General features: G+C 39.6%; 1 protein-coding gene across 1 annotated transcript in view; it reads right to left on the reverse strand.

Annotated features, from left to right (window-relative positions):
* The window catches only part of CMYA5 (cardiomyopathy associated 5), a 46,071-nt gene that overhangs the window by 21,806 nt on the left and 5,295 nt on the right, over positions 1 to 18,970 (reverse strand). The window contains exons 2-5 of the mRNA XM_064405235.1: positions 5,928 to 16,386; positions 3,094 to 3,189; positions 2,207 to 2,440; positions 433 to 455 (exon numbers count right to left, since the gene is read on the reverse strand). Coding sequence (XP_064261305.1) covers positions 433 to 455; positions 2,207 to 2,440; positions 3,094 to 3,189; positions 5,928 to 16,386 — 10,812 coding nt within the window. The remainder of the gene's footprint in view (positions 1 to 432; positions 456 to 2,206; positions 2,441 to 3,093; positions 3,190 to 5,927; positions 16,387 to 18,970) is intronic.

Raw genomic sequence — 18,970 nt, forward strand, 5'->3', positions numbered from 1 at the left:
TTGTGTTATAACCTTTCAGAGACTAAGTGATACAGAACCAGACTAGTGAAAAAAGAAACATATCAGTGGTATGTCTGATCAGTCTAAAAGGTGGAAGCATGGTCACAGTGGTGGTTGTATATGTAGGTATAGTAATAGCTACAAGGACCATCTCTTTAAAAATGTCTGTGTAGAGATTTAAAATTGAGCTGATGCTTTTATGTGCTACTTGTTTAATTAATGTATTACAGAACATGTGCAAACCACTTCAAAACCAGTCAGTTACAGCAACAAGTATAAAGCTGCTTTTCTAAATTTCATTACTTGCAAGGTTTATAAAGGCAGCTCTGATTACTAGTGGTGTGTATGCAAAAGCTCACAAATACTAAATGACACATCCAGCATGCTAGGCCTAGTACTCACTACAGTGCACTTAACCCATACTTCATGTACCTTTTATTCAATTCTTTAGATGACTAGAGAAGAGAAAAGAAATGTGTTAACAGTTTTCAAAACCCCCAAAGTGTTGAAAAGCCAATCATGATAATCTAACAGTCTTTCTACTCTCCACAGATAAAAACCACACAGATTTATTGACTTGAGGTTGTATGGAATGCTGCTCATTCACACCAGCAGAGAATTTATTTCCCTAGAAATATTTGATTTCAAAGTTCTGGCTCAGCAGGGTATTAGAGTATAAATCTCATTTTAAGTGCTTGAGGGGTCAGATTTAAACATGGAGCATAATCAAGTACTCTAAAACCAGGACTTTTAGAGAAAGAAATCACTTGCACATTAAGAATAGTTAAATCCAAATTCTGGCTAAAATATGCTTCATAACTTCTTGTTACTAGAAGCCATGTGGGATTTTTACTTATGGAATGAGAGTTTCTCCCATGTGCCAGGAATCTTCAGGTAATGTTTCCTGGCCTGTGAATAAAAAAGTTCCTGTCCTTTATCACTAACAGAAAGCAACAGGGAAATCCAGTAATCTTCACACTCTCACAAAAGAATTACAGATTACAAAATTGTCTTTTTGCCAAAGCACTGATCCTCACAAAAGCAGGAAAATAGTCTAGATTTTTCAGCCATCCCAAAATAGCAAATATACCACAACATTCACTTGGCTACAGGGTACTACAACATTTTGTGGCACAGAGCAGGGAAGAAAGCCAAATATTGGCATAATTTCTGTAGCTGCTGTGGCATATGTGGGCTGGACACTTGAATGTTGAAAGCTGGCTTATTTTGTGTGAGTGATCAGTCTTTAGACAGTAATTTGAGCTTTCTATTTCTGGCATTCCAAGGTAGTTTATCTGCAACTTCCAGACCACATGCTAATTCTATAAGGGGGGAAGATTATTATCGCAGAAACTCCATCCTCTTTGAGACTGGTAATACACTTGTGGAGAGAAGAAAGTGCTGTTGCTCACTTAAGGACAAGCCTTGCAGCACAAGAACACTGTTGGAGGACCCAGGACCAGTAACACCCTCTGAGCAAAGTTTTAGACTAATGACTGTATGAGTTAGTAGGTCCAGTCCTTCAGATTCATTGGAGATGTTTGTAACATTCAGGAAGGGCCATTACAGCCACACACATCACATGCACAGCCCTCAGCCTATCTCACTGCCATGGTTTCACCACAGTCAGCAACCAGCACAGCCCCTCACTGTTTTTCAACAGTAATTATTTATCACAGCCTCAGTAATTTGAGTGCATAAATACTGTCCATCTGCTCATTAAAAAACACCCCAGAAAAACAACAACAACAAAATGCCAAAACAACAATACACAAAAAAACCCCTACAGCCCAGAAGCAATTTTGCTTTTCAATTACATTTTCTTGTTTCAAAGATCACTTTCTTGTTGTTTATAATTATACATAATATGTATTTTATTTTTCATATGGTAAAATACCTAAATACTCTAACATCTCTTACTTCTCAGTTATTAATTCTAGATATATTGTCAAACTGTCTTATCAACTTAAAAAATGAACAGGACCATTTTACTAGCATAAGTCATGTTTTTGTCCTGTGCATCCTCTCTGCAGTTCTCTCTGAGAATTCCCACATCAAAACCAAGTGATCCAGCAGTTTCAGAGTGGAATAGCTGAGCTAGCAGGATTTATCTTAAAAAATAATAAATTCATTGAGACCCCAGATACAGAAGTCCTTTCCTAATTAATATCATAAAAGCTATAGCATGAAAGCCAATTCTACTTACATTTAGGAAAACAAATCCATCCACTTCATCTGTTTCTTTTACTGTTGTCTCCAAAGTTTCCTTTGCTGAATCAACAGTTTGCTGGAAATTTACCATCTGCTCATACAGGTACTCCATTTTCATCTTCTTCACTTCCTCAAAGTTCTCTGATTTCTCATCATATTGTGCTACCACTTTTTTAAGCATCTCTTCATTCTGCTTTTCCAATAAGTCTGCATTTTTCTTACAGTTTTCCTGCAGAATAAAATGACAACACTTAATGAATACACAGAAATTCTCAATTATCCATACACAAGCCATCCACCATATTGATTCTAGCACATTGACAATAAGACAATTTTATTTCTGCAGGCAAACTCCTCTGGGAGAAATATCTCTAGAGAAATACATCAATAACAACAACAGTTTTTTGTTTTTTTTAACTATTAGGGTTTAAAATTAAACTTCACAATCTCATCACTGAGATAGGAAGCCTGACCGAAAAATAGCTAAAAATGCATACTTACAACTGGGGTTAAGACAGTTCTCAAGGCTTAAGAACTTGAGCAATCAGAATTTAAGATACTGGCCAACTAATTTAAATGCTTTGCAAGGGATTCTAAATAAAACACTGTGTGAGCTTTTTATGGGCATAAACAAAATTAAGGGAACTTTTTCCTTCAGTGTTTGACAGTTACATATTCCACTTTGCAGTAATGTGCAAAAAAGCAATCTTTTTCTACCTCCAAAGTTAACACCTTCCAGTGAACTTCCAGAGAAGTCAATTTGAGGACTGGAACAGCAGCCCATTTTAGTGGAAGCAGTAATGCTGCACAAGTAGGCAACCATATCTTTAAAGTAATCCTGCAGAGGAAAAGAAAACTAGTGTGATAAAACACTGGACTTACCTCAACTGAGTTAAATCGCAATTCAATATCACTCACAAATTCTTCAATCTTCATTGACTTTTCTTCCAGTGCTGTTAGCAATTTACTTAACTGATCCTGAAATTTAAAATGTTTCTGTAACTTAGGCAGGTTATTTTATAAACTTTTTACACAGAATTTATTTTAGGTGAATATTTTTCTTTTGCCATGAGCCACCATTGGAACAATTGCTAAGTAAGTTCAAGTATCGCCCTGGCTGCAAAGACAAGCACAGAAATAGCAACTGGAACAGTCACAGAACTGTTTCCAAACCAAAACAAGTGAGCTCAGTTTGATAAGGCACTCTGTCCATACAAGCTGTTGAACATTACGAATTCCAATGCAGCTTTGCCAGAGAGTGAGGGTACTCAGAGCCTCATGAGTGTCCTTGAGAGATCACAGGAACAAGCCCATAAAAAGGAAGATAACAAAAGCAGTTGTGAGGGTAATAGATTATACTGTGCCATGGCTTTTAAAATTAGAATTTGAAAGATAGGTATCTGTCTCTATATAGATCAATATATAGATAAATAGATACACCTTTAGATATGTGTATGTATGTATATATATATGTGTGTGTGTATGTATATATATATGTGTGTGTGTGTATGTGTATATATATATATATATATAAAAATATATAAAATTCCTGTAAACAAGAAGTAATCAAAATCATTGGTTGAGTTATGTGGAAACAAAAGCAGTCCAAGGCACAACAGACATCAGAGACAACTCAGAACTTTTTCTTAGTGCTTCTTGACCTTTTATGAAAATAAGTTGCTCAATTGCTCCGGCGTAATTAATAATTTATAAAAATGCTTAGTTTTAATTTGATGGCGTAAATCTAAAAGGAAGGTTATCTTCCTTTCTAATGACTTCTTATTATGGCAAAATTTTACAGATAGCTCTGTAGAAAAAAAAGCACAAGACTTTACATTAATTACAAATGTGCCATTCAAGAATACAATTGAAAGCTCCCTTTAAAAATATTTAGGGAAATCATCAAGATTTGGAAGCGAATTTCTGTTTGTCAGGATGAACTGTAAAATCTGACAAATGCCATCCCTAGCTCATTTAATTTACTGTGAAGCTATGTTCTCACAGTTTTCATGCAACAATAATAAAAATAGTGAAAAAAATAAAAAATCATGCAACAAGCATTTTGCTATCTTGATGTTTTCTCAGTAATTATACAGAAGTAACAAGAGACATACAAATGCAGTCTCAAAGTAACCTGAGCCCTGAGTGTTAGAAATCATGTGAAACCAGGCCTGTGTTGCAGCCAAATTTAATACTGGCTTCATATCCGTGCTCCACAGCCAGGGAGCGATGTCATGGGATGTTTATTTGCAGCCTGACTCATTGCAATGTGGGTACATTTGAGGGGTGGCTGGGATCTGTGACTTTGTTGCTGACTTACTCATGCCTTGTTATCACTACTAAGTCAAACCTGAATGGCCTTGTATAAAAACCAACTCTACATTGAGCACCATGGAGATGGTTTGCAAGTGCTGATAATTGAAACTGTTACATTGACTCCTACTTTTCATTTTTCTCTTCTACATATGAGATAATATGATGTGAATGCCACCAATACAAGCTCTTCTGGAATTTCAGTAAAATGACACAAAATCTACATTCCTGTCAAATGAATGTGTGCCAAAAAAGTGATCTCACCTTTCATTTACTATAAATATCTGGTAACCAAGAAAAAAACATCTGTATGATATGTTCACTTGCACAAGAGCAGATCTGATATTGGAGAAGTGACATATCACATACATGTTGTTTTCACAGCAGATCTGTAATTTAATGAGCAATAGCTGCCACAGAAAAAGCATTTTCAATAGTATTTATAGCAGTGGACTAGCTTACTGAAATGGAGGGCGTTTTATCTATTAGGGGGGAACAGCTTGGATATAGTGGCAAGCAGGACTTTATAATCTCTTACCTGTGCTAACACTACAATGCTATTGGCACAGATCAAAGAATGGTTTGGGTTGGAAGGGACCTTAAAAACCCTTTTGTTCCTATTTCCTTGCCATGGGCAGGGACATCTTCCATTAGACCAGGTTGCTCAGAGCCCCATCCAGCCCGGCCTTGAACACTTCCAGGGGTGGGACATCCACAGCTTCTCTGGACAACCTGTTCCACAGCTACATCACCCTCACTGTGAAGAATTTTTTTCCTAATTTCTAATATAAACCTTCCCCCTTTCAGTTTAAAGACATTGCCCCTTGTCTTGTCACTATACGCCCTTGTAAAACTTCCCTCTCTAGTTTAAGGCCATTTTGCAGATGAAAGTGAATGGAACAGAAAATAGGTTGGCACTTCAACAAACTGTGTAGGGTGATTTGTCTAACAAGCAACCAAGGCATGTAAGTGGGACAGGGAACACTTTATGATGATACCAGTCTCCACATAGGGAGGTTTCTGTACCTTGTCAAGTGAAGTGAGCTGCTGTTACCAAAGTTTTATTTTCATAGAAACAACATTCTTCCTATTTCTCCCCCTACATATCAAAACCAGAACAAACGTATACAGATAAGACTGATAGATGGAAAGTCTGGTAACAACTACATATAAAGAAGGCCATTCAAACTTCTGAATAAATTAAAATACCAGCTTAGCAAGTCTAGGACTTCAGAGATGGTCTCCCTCCAAAATCTCCAACAGGTGTGTAGGAATATTTTTATTTAATAGATACTGCATCTTCGCTTCTGGACTGCTCTTGGAAGCCTCTCCTCTTGACAATGCAAGAGAACTGGAGAAATTAGCCTTGACAGATTCTTTTTTTAACCCAAATTAATACTTACCTTCATCTTGGTTGCAGCATCATCTAGTGTTGTGACTTCATGGTCTTTATGCTCTCCAAAAAGCTTGTCAATAGCAGATATTGGGCATTTGCAGTGGTAACAGTAAGTGTCTGCTTGTGCTTTCTTCAGTTCTCTTTGTGGGCTCTCAACTTGAGGAATGTTTGTTGCTGATTTTTCAGGATACATTACCACAAAGCCTGAATCTTCAAGCTCAACAGGAGTTCTTTGTTCTGGCTCATTAACAAATTCATAGCTATCAGCAGCATGATCAAAGGAGTCCCTGTCTTCAAATAATAGCTCCTCGTGTGTAAATTGAGATGATATTTCATCTTGCAAAAGCTCTTCTTGTGTAATCACATCATAGTCCATTGACTCAGCAAAATCTTCATAAACATCACCATGCTGCTCCTCTCTTTCCAAGTCTGCATTCTCTGTTTCCTGAATGGTAGGGACACAGGACAGACCTTCATGAGTAAACTGATCATCTACACTGTCTTCAGTGGGAGCCCTGACATATGGAACATACTTTTCCATTTGAGGAAATGCTGTTATATCTTGCTGTTCTTCCTGCTTAGTACTAGCTTCTTGATATGCAGCCCCCTGATAATCCACTTGATGACTGTATCTTTGTTGACTTGACTGCTCTGGTGACTCTTCAGTTCTTTCTACTGGTACATTTTCTTCTTCCCTTTCTTCAGTGATACCAGTTCCTGCACCTGAAAGACCTGTTTTGCTTCCAAAAGGAATGGCATGCGTTGGCTTGCAAATTGTTGGTTGAATGTTGCTGTCAACCTGGAATTTGTCTCTCTCCATAACAACTCTTTCTGACAGAACCTCAGTTTTGACGTATTGAACATCACCAGATCCCTGCTCCTGCTTATTCTCTGAACTCCAAACCAAAACTCCTCCACTAAAGGACTCATCTTCTGGTATCTGATCTTTCTGAGGTCCTATGGCTTTACTTGGAATTTCATCTTTAAGAATGTATTTTTCAAAATATATTCCAGTTCCATCATCTGTGTCTGAATTTCTACTAGGGAAAGAAGCATTGGAATTACCACTTTCTTCATCGGAGGGAGTCTCATCCTTTGTCTTTTCTCCTACTGCTTCTGCATAGAGATCCTTGTATAAAAATGATAGAGCAGGTGGCTCCTCTAAAAGCTCTGGGTTAACTGCAGCAACAGTGGTAGGGAACAAGAGAGATCGTTCTAGCACTCCTTCTTCTGAATCAAAGAGTGGGGTCCCCGGTGACTTGCATTCATCCTCTATATTTGTAATGCTTTTACTGCTAGAATCAATTGATTTCTGCAGTGGTAAAGGTTTTGAAGCATCTGTGTAGGATTGCATTTTGCTTTCACCTTTTATGGTACCATAAAAGACTTCATCCAGGTCCTCAAGTAAGGAAAACTCTTCCAAAGTATCTACCTCAGCACTCTCTTTAAAAGATTTGGCTTCTTCCATAGATTCATTGGGGTCTTCTGTCACAGGAGACAATGAAATTCGTCTTTCAAATTGTGGCTTAATTGGGGATTTGTCATCAATCAATGTGTATTTTTCAAAGTAGTCCATATCAGCAGTACCATTATTAGGATCCAATTTTGCACAATTATTGTTTTCTGGCAGCAGGAGATTTTCTTGTTGAGTTTCTTCAGTTTCCTCATCATCATCCTTTTTGACCAATTCTGTTAGTTCATGGCTTGCAGTCTTTCCCAATACTGAGCTTTCTGAAATGTCTGTGGTTCTTCCAGAAGTTAGGGTTCTCTGGCCATCCTCAACTGATTTTCTTCTAAATGAAGGATTTGTTTCCAAGTATTCTAATTTATCAGGCATGTGTTTACTTTCTTCTTGATCAACAGAAGAAATATGTGTAGGTGCATGAATATTGAGTATTTCATAACCTTCTGAAATGATATTAAATAAATCTTTTTGTTCAGTAGTCTCCAGAGCACGCTGGCTGTCTTCTACAGCACTTGTATGTTCCATTTCTTCCTCTTCTCCTCTCAGGTAATGTTCAGGCACTTCAGACATTTTGCCTACATCCAGATGTTGCATTGCTTCAATTGTTGTAGGGTTTAAAGTACTAGTTTCGTGGTCCAGAAGTTTATCTGTACCTTGATTATCTCCTACCACAGATGGTAAATCATACCTTTGTGTTCTGGGACTAGTGTCTGAGGACTTCCTGTGAGGAAATTTATTTGACACTGATTCAGAAACTGTAAATGTATGTCCCTTAGTCTCTGTAGTCCCATGAACTGTAAATTCTGTGCAACTTCCAGATGGGAATTGTTTTGACCCAAAATCGGAAGCTTCATTTGAAGTAAGCTGAATTCCTTGCATGTCAACTTCTGCAGCCCCTACTGGACTAATTGAGCGAGCTTTCACCTCTTCTACCAGCCAGCTAGCCAGCCCAAAAGATGGAATATCTGGGTTCTGCTTTTCTTCAGAACTTGAGCTAAGGGGCTTAATCTCTGCTGAGGAAAGGCCACCCCATTCACCAGAATAATGCTGAGTTTTGTGTGTCACAATTTCATGAACAAGGTTTGATGAAACAACTCCCAAATGCTCCAAGGTTGTATGCTTTTGGTCTTCAAAACATTGTTGCATTTCATATACATCCTCTCCTTCAGTATAAATGCCAGAAACTTTGTTAGATTGCTTTCCAAGCATGTCTGCTGCATCAGATAAAGATGATGGAATATTTTGTTTCTCTTCATCATCAGTGAGAGATACTGATACTGGCTTTTCAAGTTCTGACTTTCCAGGTACTTTATGAAAAGGTATAAACGACTCTGATGGCATTGCTTTCTGGTCTGCTGCACCAGTCACCTTTGACTCTGTGGTCACTGACCTTGGCACTGTCTGTACATCAGGTTGCATTTTGTGCTCATATTGCTCAGTAGTGAATTTGGGGGAACTTCTGAGCTGGTCTGGAGACAAATATATTGTGTCCAACACAGAAGATTCTGGCTTGTCTTGGTCTTGCACTTGAGACATACTCTCCAAGTGCACTGTCTTTAAGCTTGCTGTTTCAGGTGAACTGAGTTGAATTTTTTGCAACTGTTGTTCATTGTGTGGTGGAATTACATGTTCACACTCTGATTGTATGGGCTGGGTAATAAATGGCTGCATATTTTGATTTTCTCTTTTGGCAAGGGACTGTGTGGGAATCAAATATTCAGAGACTGGTTTTGAAAAAGATGGAACTTCTTGCTGGCATGTTTCATCAGCTGAATAAAATGGAACTGAAGGTTCAGACTGCAGTTTTGAAGGTACAGTCAGGTAATCCTGACTTTCTAGACTTTCTCTTTTGTCTGTAGAATATGATAAATTTATTTGTTCAGATTCTAATTGTGTAGCTGTGTGAAAGTAATGTGGAGCCTGTTCTCTCTCAGCTTCAGGTAAAATTTCGCATTCAGACTTCGACTTTGCAGCTACAGGCAAATATTGAAGACTTTCTGTATTCTTTTCTTTACTTGCAAAAAAGGACCCTGGTTCAGGCAGAGCAGTTTCTGAGTGTTCTGTTTTATACCTGGAATAAGATATATTTAAATGCTTGGGGGGTGAACCTCCAGTTACAGGTGAAAACTTCGGACTTCCTTCAGGGCTTATTTCAGAGACAATGTGTGAAGCACCCAAAGGTACAGGCACTGTTTGTTCAGTAAGAGATGAATATGGTTGAATTTTGTGGCTGTCTGCTTCCTCAGTGGAAAATGATATATTTTGTTGTTCCGTTTCCAGCTGAGCACTTTGAGATGAAGGAGGACCAGTGTCTTGCTTCTGTGAACATCCTGCTCTCAGTGGGGCCATTTCCCGCTTTTCTGCTTTGTAAGTAGGGCTTAATAAATCTGATTGTTTGAAGTCTGGTTGCGCAGTTCCCTGCTCCTCACTCCTGACAAAGGTATGTGCTACAGAAGGTGTTTCTGGCTGGTCTATTTCAACATCAGAGGACTGCAAACTAACATGTGGCTGTTCTGGTTGGACCCCATCCCTCCACTTTGTTTCACCAGTGAAATATGGTTTCTCTGGATGCTCCAGCTGGGCAGCCTGTGGTTGATCTGCCTTGCCATAGGAATATGATAAATCTAGTGGCTTTATTACACGAGTCTCTGCTTTGCCAAGAGAGTATGACAAATCTGGATGTTTTGCATTTAGTTTTTCTGGTTGCAACTGCTCTGATTTTCCTGTGGAATACAAAATATCAGAAGGAGTGAACCCTGCTTGTGCAGCATCCTCTTTTTCTGTTTTGCCAGAGGAATACAAGACATCTGGGAACACCTCTTCCACTGGGGATGTATCTGGTTGCTCTTCTATGCCATGAGGATTTGAAAACACTGGTTGCTCCAATTTTAGTTGTACTGTTTCCTCTGGGTGTAATGTATAGCTTCTCCTCTCCTGTTTGATCTCCAGCTGTGCACTTCGTTTTTCTTCACTAACAGAAGAGGATGTATCTGTGTGCAGTACTTTGCCTGTGGCATCCATGACATTTGCATGTTCAGACTCTGGTAGAGCAGCCCACGATGGCTCCGTTTTGACAAATGAATGCAACAAACTCTGTTCTTTCAGCTCTGGCTCAGTTGTTTTATGAGGTTCTGCTGTGCCAACAGAGAATGACAAATCTGCATATTCGGAGTTTGCTTGGGAATTTTGCAGTCCTTCTGTATTCTCCATAGAGCACTCAGGGTGTTCTGCCTGCATTCCTGCATCTTTCAATTTCTCTGATTTTTTGAGAGATGATGAAAACTCATTTGTCTTTTCTTGCTCTGGTTGAATCTTTTCTTGCTGTACTGTGCCAGTGGAATGAAATAAATCCAGGTCCTCCAAATCCTCATCGGCAATTTGAGTTTGCTGTGTTTCACTAATTGAACATGATAAATCCATTATTTCTGCCTCTGGCTGTATGATTTCATGGTGTTCTAATCTGCCAGAAGATAAATCTGAATGGTGTGATTTTGCATTTAAAGTTTCTTGTTCTGCCTCACTGAGAGAATGACATAATCCTAAATGTCCCAATTCTGTTCGTGCTTTCTTGCCTTGTGCCTCTTCTTTGAAAGAATGCAAGAATCCTGGCTTCTCCTCTCCAGCAGTTTGTCTTTGCTCTGTTGTGCCAGGCCAAGATGACAGATCTGGTTTTTCTAACACTGGTTGTGTAGTTCTTTGTGGCTTTCCTTTATCAATGGAATGCAGTGAATCAGGATGCTTTGGCTCTACTTTTAACATTTCTCTTTGCTCTATTTTTCCAGTCAGGGATGGTGCATCTGGAACTCTCTCTTTCTCCTTTGCAGCTTGTGAATGCTCTGCTCTGCTGACAGACTGTTCCTCTTTAGAGCATTCCACAGCTGTGTGCTCCGTCCCTTGTTGCCCCACTTCCCTGGCCAGGGGTGCCAAGCTTGCATGGCCTTGCTCCAGCTGTGCAGGTGGGATTTGCTCCATTTTGTCATGACCATACAATGAACCTGGCTTCTCCAGTCCTAGCTGGATTGTTTCCTGCACTTTGTTGAGGGATTGTGCTAGCCCAGGGTGTTCAGGTTTCAGCTGTGATGTTTGCAGCCCTCCTACTTTGAAAACAGAGTAAGGCAAATCAGAATGTCCCTGCCCTGGTTCTGCCATTTCTGTTTCCTCTGCTGTACCCACAGAAGGTGACAAATGTGAAATTTCCACTTCTGGCTGAACTGTTTTCTGTTCCATTTGTCCAAAGACATGAGTTTGCTCTGTTTCTTGTACTCTTCGTTGTACCTCTGTTTTGTCAAGAGGAGATACGAGATCAGTGTGCTCCACCTCAGGTTCGTCATCTGGCCTATCAATGGAAAATGATAAATTTGGTTGTTCCAAGCCCTCTTGAGCATGTTCTGAAGTGTCCTTTTCATTGGGAGAATGTGTTAACTTTTCTTGCTCTAACTCCTGCATTGTGGCTTTCTGCTGCTTTTCTCTGCCAGAAGAAAGTTTTCTGTGTTTTTGATCCAATGGTGCTACTTCCTGGCTTGTCTCACCAGTGGAATGTGACAAATCAGGATGCTTCATTTCCCATGGTGCAATTTCTGGATGTCTTGACTCTATTTGTGCAGTTGCTGGAGAAGCTCTTTTTTTACCTACTTTAGGCAATTCTTGATGTTTAGGCTCAAACTTTTGAGTTGATTGTTCTTTGCCTTTACCAAAGGAAAAGGATGAATCTGGATGTTTTGCATCTAGTTGTGAGCATGACTGATTTGGGTATTGTGATTCTACTTCCATACTTTCTTCTTGTACTGCTTCACTCAGACTTCCTTGTGAATCCAAATGTTCTGATTTTTGCTGAGTTTCTCCCACAGCGTATGACAGCTCTGGATGTCCTGACTCCTGCTCTACAATATCAACTTGTTTCGATTCACCACTGTCCCATGAAACATCTGGATGTTCCACCGTTACTCGTTCAGTTTCTTGTTGCTTTAAATGGAATGGTAAGGTTGGATTTTTCAATAATTTTTCTTGCTCATGAGAGGAATATGGCAAATCTGGATATTCTGAAGTCATTTCCAGAGCTTCTTTTTCACTGGAAGAAGGCAAAAATGTCTTCTCCAGCTCTGGATGTACTGTTTCTTGTTGCTGTGATTTGTGTTTTACAATTTCCTTCTTTGTTTCTGTACTTACATAAAATGTTTTTTCTGGATATGCTGGCTCTGTTTGCATTTCTTCTTGCATTTGTTTACTGGGTGAGTATGGCAAAGATGGATGCACTAACCCTGGCTGAGCTATTTCTTGCTGTGGCAAATTAGTTTGGTCTGTGACCTGTGGCTCCTCTTTACCTAGGCTTTCTGAAATACCTGAATACTCTGTTTCCATTTGCACAGCTTCTTGTTGGTCTGTTTCCTGCTGTTTCACCTCTCTTTGTACCGTATCTTGTTCCATTCTGCCAAAGGACCATGAAACATCTGGCTGGGGCACATTCAGTGATGGTGTTTCCTGTTGCTGAGTACCAGCAGTGGAACAGGAAGGAAAAGACTGTTCCTGCTCCATTTGTGTTGTTTCCCAGGGCTTTGCTCTGTCAGTCAGTTGTGACCACAAAGTTCTGGACTCCACTCCTTCTTGTGTCTCTTCTTGAGTGATAAATGAGAAATCCCTCTTTTCTGAAACTACTTGTACATTTTCATGTTGCTCTGCTTCACTAACAAAACATGATGACTCTGGACATTCTAAGCTTCTCTGTGCAGCTTCTTGTACTATCTCTCCCTGGGAATACAGTGGATCAGTTTGTTCCAGCTTCGGTTGCAATTTTTGATGTTCTGTTTTGCCAGTAGATGATGTTGTCTCTGGCTGTTTCACCTTCAGCTGTGAAGTTTTATGTTCCTGTTCTTTTCTGGTAGAATGTGGCCAAACTGGATGCTCTGACTGCAGTTGAGTAATTTCTCCTTGCATTGTGATGGCAGAGGAATCCAACTTACCTTCAAACTGTGAATCCTGCTGTACAGGCTGTGGCTGTTTTCCTTTGTCAGTTTGTGACAGTTCTTTCTCCTTTGTTTTATTAATGGGATATGGTAAATCTGAAAATGCTGTTTCCAGATACCCAGTTTGTTGTATCTCAGCCCTTCCAGTGGAATCAAATCTATCTGGATGTACCAACTGGAGTTCTGCAGTGTTTTCTTTCTCTGTTTCCTCCATCAAACATGATAAATCTGAATGCACCTGCGCAAGCTCTTCTTTTTCTTCTTGTTTTTCTTTTTCAGGGGAATAAGACTGTTCCAGTTCAAAAGGACTGAATGCTTTGTTTTCTGTTTCTTCCCTGGAAAGCAAAACTTGATCTTCATTTTCCAGCTGTGCAATTTGCATTTCCTTGACTACTTCCTTGGTTAAAGCAGAGTCTGGATGACCCATCTGCAGCTGTGCACTCTCTGATTCCACCATTTTTTCTCTGGAATATGATAGATCTGAGGATCTATCATAGCTGGAGACATCTGCCTCCAGCTGTGCACTGTCTGATTCTTCCATTTCTTTCCTGGAAAAAGAGAAGTCTGGATGCTCCATCTCCCACTGTTCACTCTCTGGTTCTTTTGTTTCTTCCTTGGAAGAAAATTCTGGTTGTTCTGTCTCCAGTTGGGATCTCCCTGATTTTTCTGTTTCTTTTGTGGAAAAAAGCATTTCTGGATAGTCTGTATCTGGTATTTCACTCTCTGATCCCTCTGTTTCTTCCTTGGAAAATGAGAAATCTGGAAGTTCTGTATCTAGCTGTACACTTCCTGGTTCCTCTATTTCTTCCCTGGAAAAAGAGAAGTCTGGATGCTCCATCTCCAACTGTTCACTCTCTGGTTCTTTTGTTTCTTCCTTGGAAGAAAATTCTGGTTGTTCTGTCTCCAGTTGGGATCTCCCTGATTTTTCTGTTTCTTTTGTGGAAAAAAGCATTTCTGGATAGTCTGTATCTAGTATTGCACTCTCTGATCCCTCTGTTTCTTCCTTGGAAAATGAGAAATCTGGAAGTTCTGTATCTAGCTGCACACTTCCTGGTTCCTCTATTTCTTCCCTGGAAAAAGAGAAGTCTGGATGCTCCATCTCCATCTGTTCACCCTTCAATTCTGTTTCTTCCATGGGAGAGGAGAAGTCCAGATGCTCTGTCTCCATCTGTGTTGTCTCCGATTCCCCAGTTTCTTTGGTGGAATATGAGAGGTCTGGATGCTCCATCTCCATTTGCCCACCTTCAGCTTGCTTGTTTTCATCAATGGAAAAATAAGGGTGATCAAAATCTACTTTATTTATAGCTGAAGTTTTCTGTATTTCTTCTGATTCTGCATGAACAGGATAAGAAATGCCGAAATATTTGGAATCTATATTTTCAGGAATTGGTGGTTTTAATTTAATTCCTTGCTTCTCTGTTTCCTGAAGTGAAAAGTCTTGTTCAGACTTTGTTTGGTTCTCCAAATGAACATTTTGAGTTTCTGAAGGTGGGGTCTTTTGACCCTCTTCTCTTTCAGTTGAATACATTAGACCTGAAGTTGCTGACTCTGACAGTGCAGTTGATGATGGACACTCAGTTTCTTGCTTCTCTGTTTCATTTCCAGAATATGATAAAAGCCCGTGTTCAGACTCAGACTGTGCAGCTTCTGATGACTGAGGAATAATATCTTCCTGTCTTATTTCAGCTGAAGTGGAATATTTGGATTTAGCTGATGGAACATCAGGTAAGTAAGACTTCTCTGTTTCTCTCTCAGAATGTTCTGATAGAGATTCTGTAGGTAAAATATGCTGGGAACTTGGTCTATCTAATTCACTGACAAAATCTGCTGAAACAGACTGTGGTGCGGAATTAGGCTGAACTTCCTGCTTCTTCACTTCATCCCAGTGATCCGATGCTGTCAGCAGGGATTGGTCTGGCTTCTCGTTTGCATTTTCGGCTGAGGGAAGCAGTACTTGTTTCTTGTCAGACTTGAGTGGTGTGGAGGTTGTTGATGTTCTGGCCGTGGCTGAATGACTTTGCTGCTCCCTGGCTTCTTCTTCATTCTTCAGTAAATGTCCTGAAACTTGATTTGGAGTCTCTAAAGGAGGTTGTCTCTCTTTTCTTTCTTCATGTTGAAGAGTTGATTCTTTCATTTTATAAGGTTCAGTATTTTCAGATGAAACATCTTTTTTCTTAGTAAGCTGTTTTTCAAGAGGTGATGTTGGTGAAGAAAAGCTTTGATTTGCTTGTTCTGTGAGTTGTTGTCTTTGCTTCCTTCTTCTCTCTGAAGGCGTTTCAAGAATTTTACTTCTTGCTCCCTGGAAATGTTTTGGATGTGTGGAAAGTGAACCAAACTTCTGCAATCTTTCTTTTACTGATGTTTCAAGGAACTTTTCAGAATCTCCTGAAGCTGAGCTACTTCTCCGGATTCTGTTTTTCTCCAACGTTTCAGGGGCTGGCCCAGTCCCTCCAAAAATTGAGTTGAACAGCTGGATTCTAGCTTGTACTGGTCCTCCAAGAATTGGACCAACTTTTCTCAGTCTGCTCTCCCTAAATATTGACCTTATTGGAGCACGTTTTACGGGCTCTTCTGTGATATTCTCTTGATCTTCTTTGTTGTCCAACATTTCCTCATCTGTGTCTTGTGCTTCCACCTGCTCTACATTCAACATGGAGGCTTGCACATCTCCTAGAACAGTTCTTGGTTCTTGCCTTTGCGTTCCAGAAGAGTCACGTTTTTTATTGCACTGGCTTCCCTTTGGTCTTGTAGCCATCGGCACCCTATTTGAAGATTTGCGTGTCCTTTTCCGAACGATCTTGCCTTCATCCATAATAAAGATAACTTTTCCTGGAGGAGAACCTACTGGTGAACTTTCCATACTGTAAAGATCAGAAGCTGTACTAGTTTCTGAGGTCCAGGGAGTAGAACATCTGCTTGAGCTGGTTTCCCAGGTTATTCCACTGTCTTCACTTTGGCATGTTACCATAGAAAAGGAAGGGTTAGTCATGATGTACTGCAGCTTGGGTTTCACATCTTCACTTTGGATAAGATCTTTTAAACTACAAACAAAAGAACAAATAACAAAAGAAAGCTGTAAAAACACACAACAAATTAAATTATTGGAGGAAAAAGCTGAATTTATTCATTAAAATAAAAATGGCTTTCAAAGTTGTAAAAATACTGCATAAGCATAGATTTTGAAGTACAAGCATAAGAAAAGTCCTATTTCATCTCACAACTATATTTTAGATGAATTTGTGTAAAACTGCATGTTGCAAGGTTAGTTCAATGAAGGGGAGGTGTTTAAAAGATCTTGACAATGCAGGAAGAACAGTCTTCGATCTGACCTTGTTTTGCCAGTGTGAGGTTGAGCTGATTCTGGGGCTATTCTCCAGCATGTGTTTATCTCACAGTATAAATTAAACCTTTCATTAAACACTTCAAAGATACTGTCAGTGTTTTAATAGCGCCCACACTTGCTTTGCGCAAGTGTGAATGATTATACAATGCTCCAAGCAATATTCTATCCACTGGTTTGTTACTGGCTTCTCATGTATTTTATCCTCTAAGCACTCTAGATACTTAACAAAGTAATTTAGAATACATTCAACAATTAAAATATATTGACACCTCCCCAAATTAAACTGCAATGTTTCATAAAGGTAGTTTTAAACCTTACAATGTGTAATCAATACACTGTCATTTGCTGTAACCAAATCTCTCAGCTAAAATAGTAAAAATGCTGGAGAAAGGCTTTTCTGAGAATTCAAAAACTTCAAATTCTTCAAATTAAGAGTGTAAAGATTAGCATAAGCAATTAAAAGACAACAATGTATGGAGGGTTTAGTAGTTTTAGTGTTGCAATATTTACTTAAAACAAACAAAAGGGAGAGCACAGGAAAGGTAATCAAAGCTCAACCGTAATATTTCTTGAGTAGACAGTAGTTCATTTAAGGAAATCACACTTGTAGCTGATGGAATGAAAGAGAGAGTATTGGCTGGATAAGAGGTGGCCTTCAGAAGAGCAGAAACAGTGAAGTCTCTGTTACTCCTATGGAAGAATGCATATCTATGGCCACACAACATCCTCTTTCCACTGAACAGAGGGAAGAGTCACTTTTCCACTGACTAGAGAAAAGCGTTTCAGCTAAAGTGAAGAAAGCTAGTTACTGATCAGGGATCAGAAAAGCAGAATCCATCTGACCAACTGCCAGAGGCTGTGGCCCTGCACCACACGGGTGCCAGAGACACTGCAGGTTGCAGAGGCAGGCGGACACCCCTGAGAAGCAGGTAGTACCATGCCAGAGGGTGCTGAGCACCAGTCAGAAGGGAGAGGTCTTTGAAGGAGGAGAAGAAATCCTGTGGAAAGTCATAATTACTTAATTAAGCAAACACTCTGAACTGTAAGTTTTTTGTAAAGACCACTCAGTGAAAATGCTCAGTACCTAATGGAAACAGAAATGTAATCCTGCTACTGGCAGTGCTACCCTTACCTTCTCATGAATTTCCTTTCCAGAGCCCAGAACCAGGAGGGCTGTGCTGGGCTGGTCCATGCTCAGTTCTCTGCAGACCGAGGCACAGATCATTTCTGATCTCAGTGCTAATTGAAGGCTGAAGTCTCCCGTGGGACAACAGTGAGTATCAAGCTCCAGTAATGGGGCTTAAACCCAGTTGTGATAGGGCTGCCCTGGAATTGGTGACTGTTAAGACAGCTTGAAGGCCCACAATTCAAAGCATGTCTGAGAGTGCAATACTAAATAAGTGCATGTTAGCCAATCCCTTCCTGCCCCCCAAACCAAGCCCTCAAAGAGATGTAAGCCCCTGCATGTACAGCTGATTATTTGCCTTTTTGTAGTACTCTCTAGAAAGGCTAGCTCCATAGGTGAAAACTTACAGGCTGGAGAAAGCAGTACAGCAGAACACATTCATACCAATTTTTCTCTTAGTTTTTCCTTTGCCAGTTCCATGGCTTGGCATTGACTTGGACATAGCAAAATAAAGAAAAAAGAAAAATCAATAGCAACACTACTAAAGAAGCTTCCAGTTATCTGAGTCCACAAAACCAGATGAATAGTTTTTTTCTTTACATCTTTCAACTTCTAAATAATTCTTATATTTTAAACCTATTTCTGCACTACATTGTGCAATTAAATAAACCTTCATACAGAACAGAGCAGCACTCCCACTTGAGCTGATATTAATGAATAAGTACGGGTTGCCCTGGCCCTGCCTATGCAAAAAGTTTGAATTATATACATCATTATCTCATTTTCATCATCGCAAACTTGTTACAGTTCACATTTCTCTACAGTGTGAGGAGATAGTGCTTTACATTTTTAAGACCACAATGAGAGATATGGAACTCAAACATTTACTTCCAATGCACTTCCAAATGCTGCACTTTGTGAACTGTTCACAAGATGCACAGTAGTAGGTGAAAGACCCCTCTCTTGTCAGAGGAAGTTTGTCACTGGAAAAAGATGTTTGCAATATTTCAGCTCATAAATGTAGATACGAAGCCACTGACATCCAGGGCAAAATCCAGTGCTGTCTTTTTTCCATGTAGACATTTCATACCAATTCCTGTTGGCACTTATATTATCAGCATGTTATTTCACTGCTAGGACCTTGATTTAAACCCTT

Source organism: Passer domesticus, chromosome Z (genome assembly GCF_036417665.1).
Source record: "Passer domesticus isolate bPasDom1 chromosome Z, bPasDom1.hap1, whole genome shotgun sequence".
NCBI classification, from domain to species: Eukaryota; Metazoa; Chordata; class Aves; order Passeriformes; family Passeridae; genus Passer; species Passer domesticus.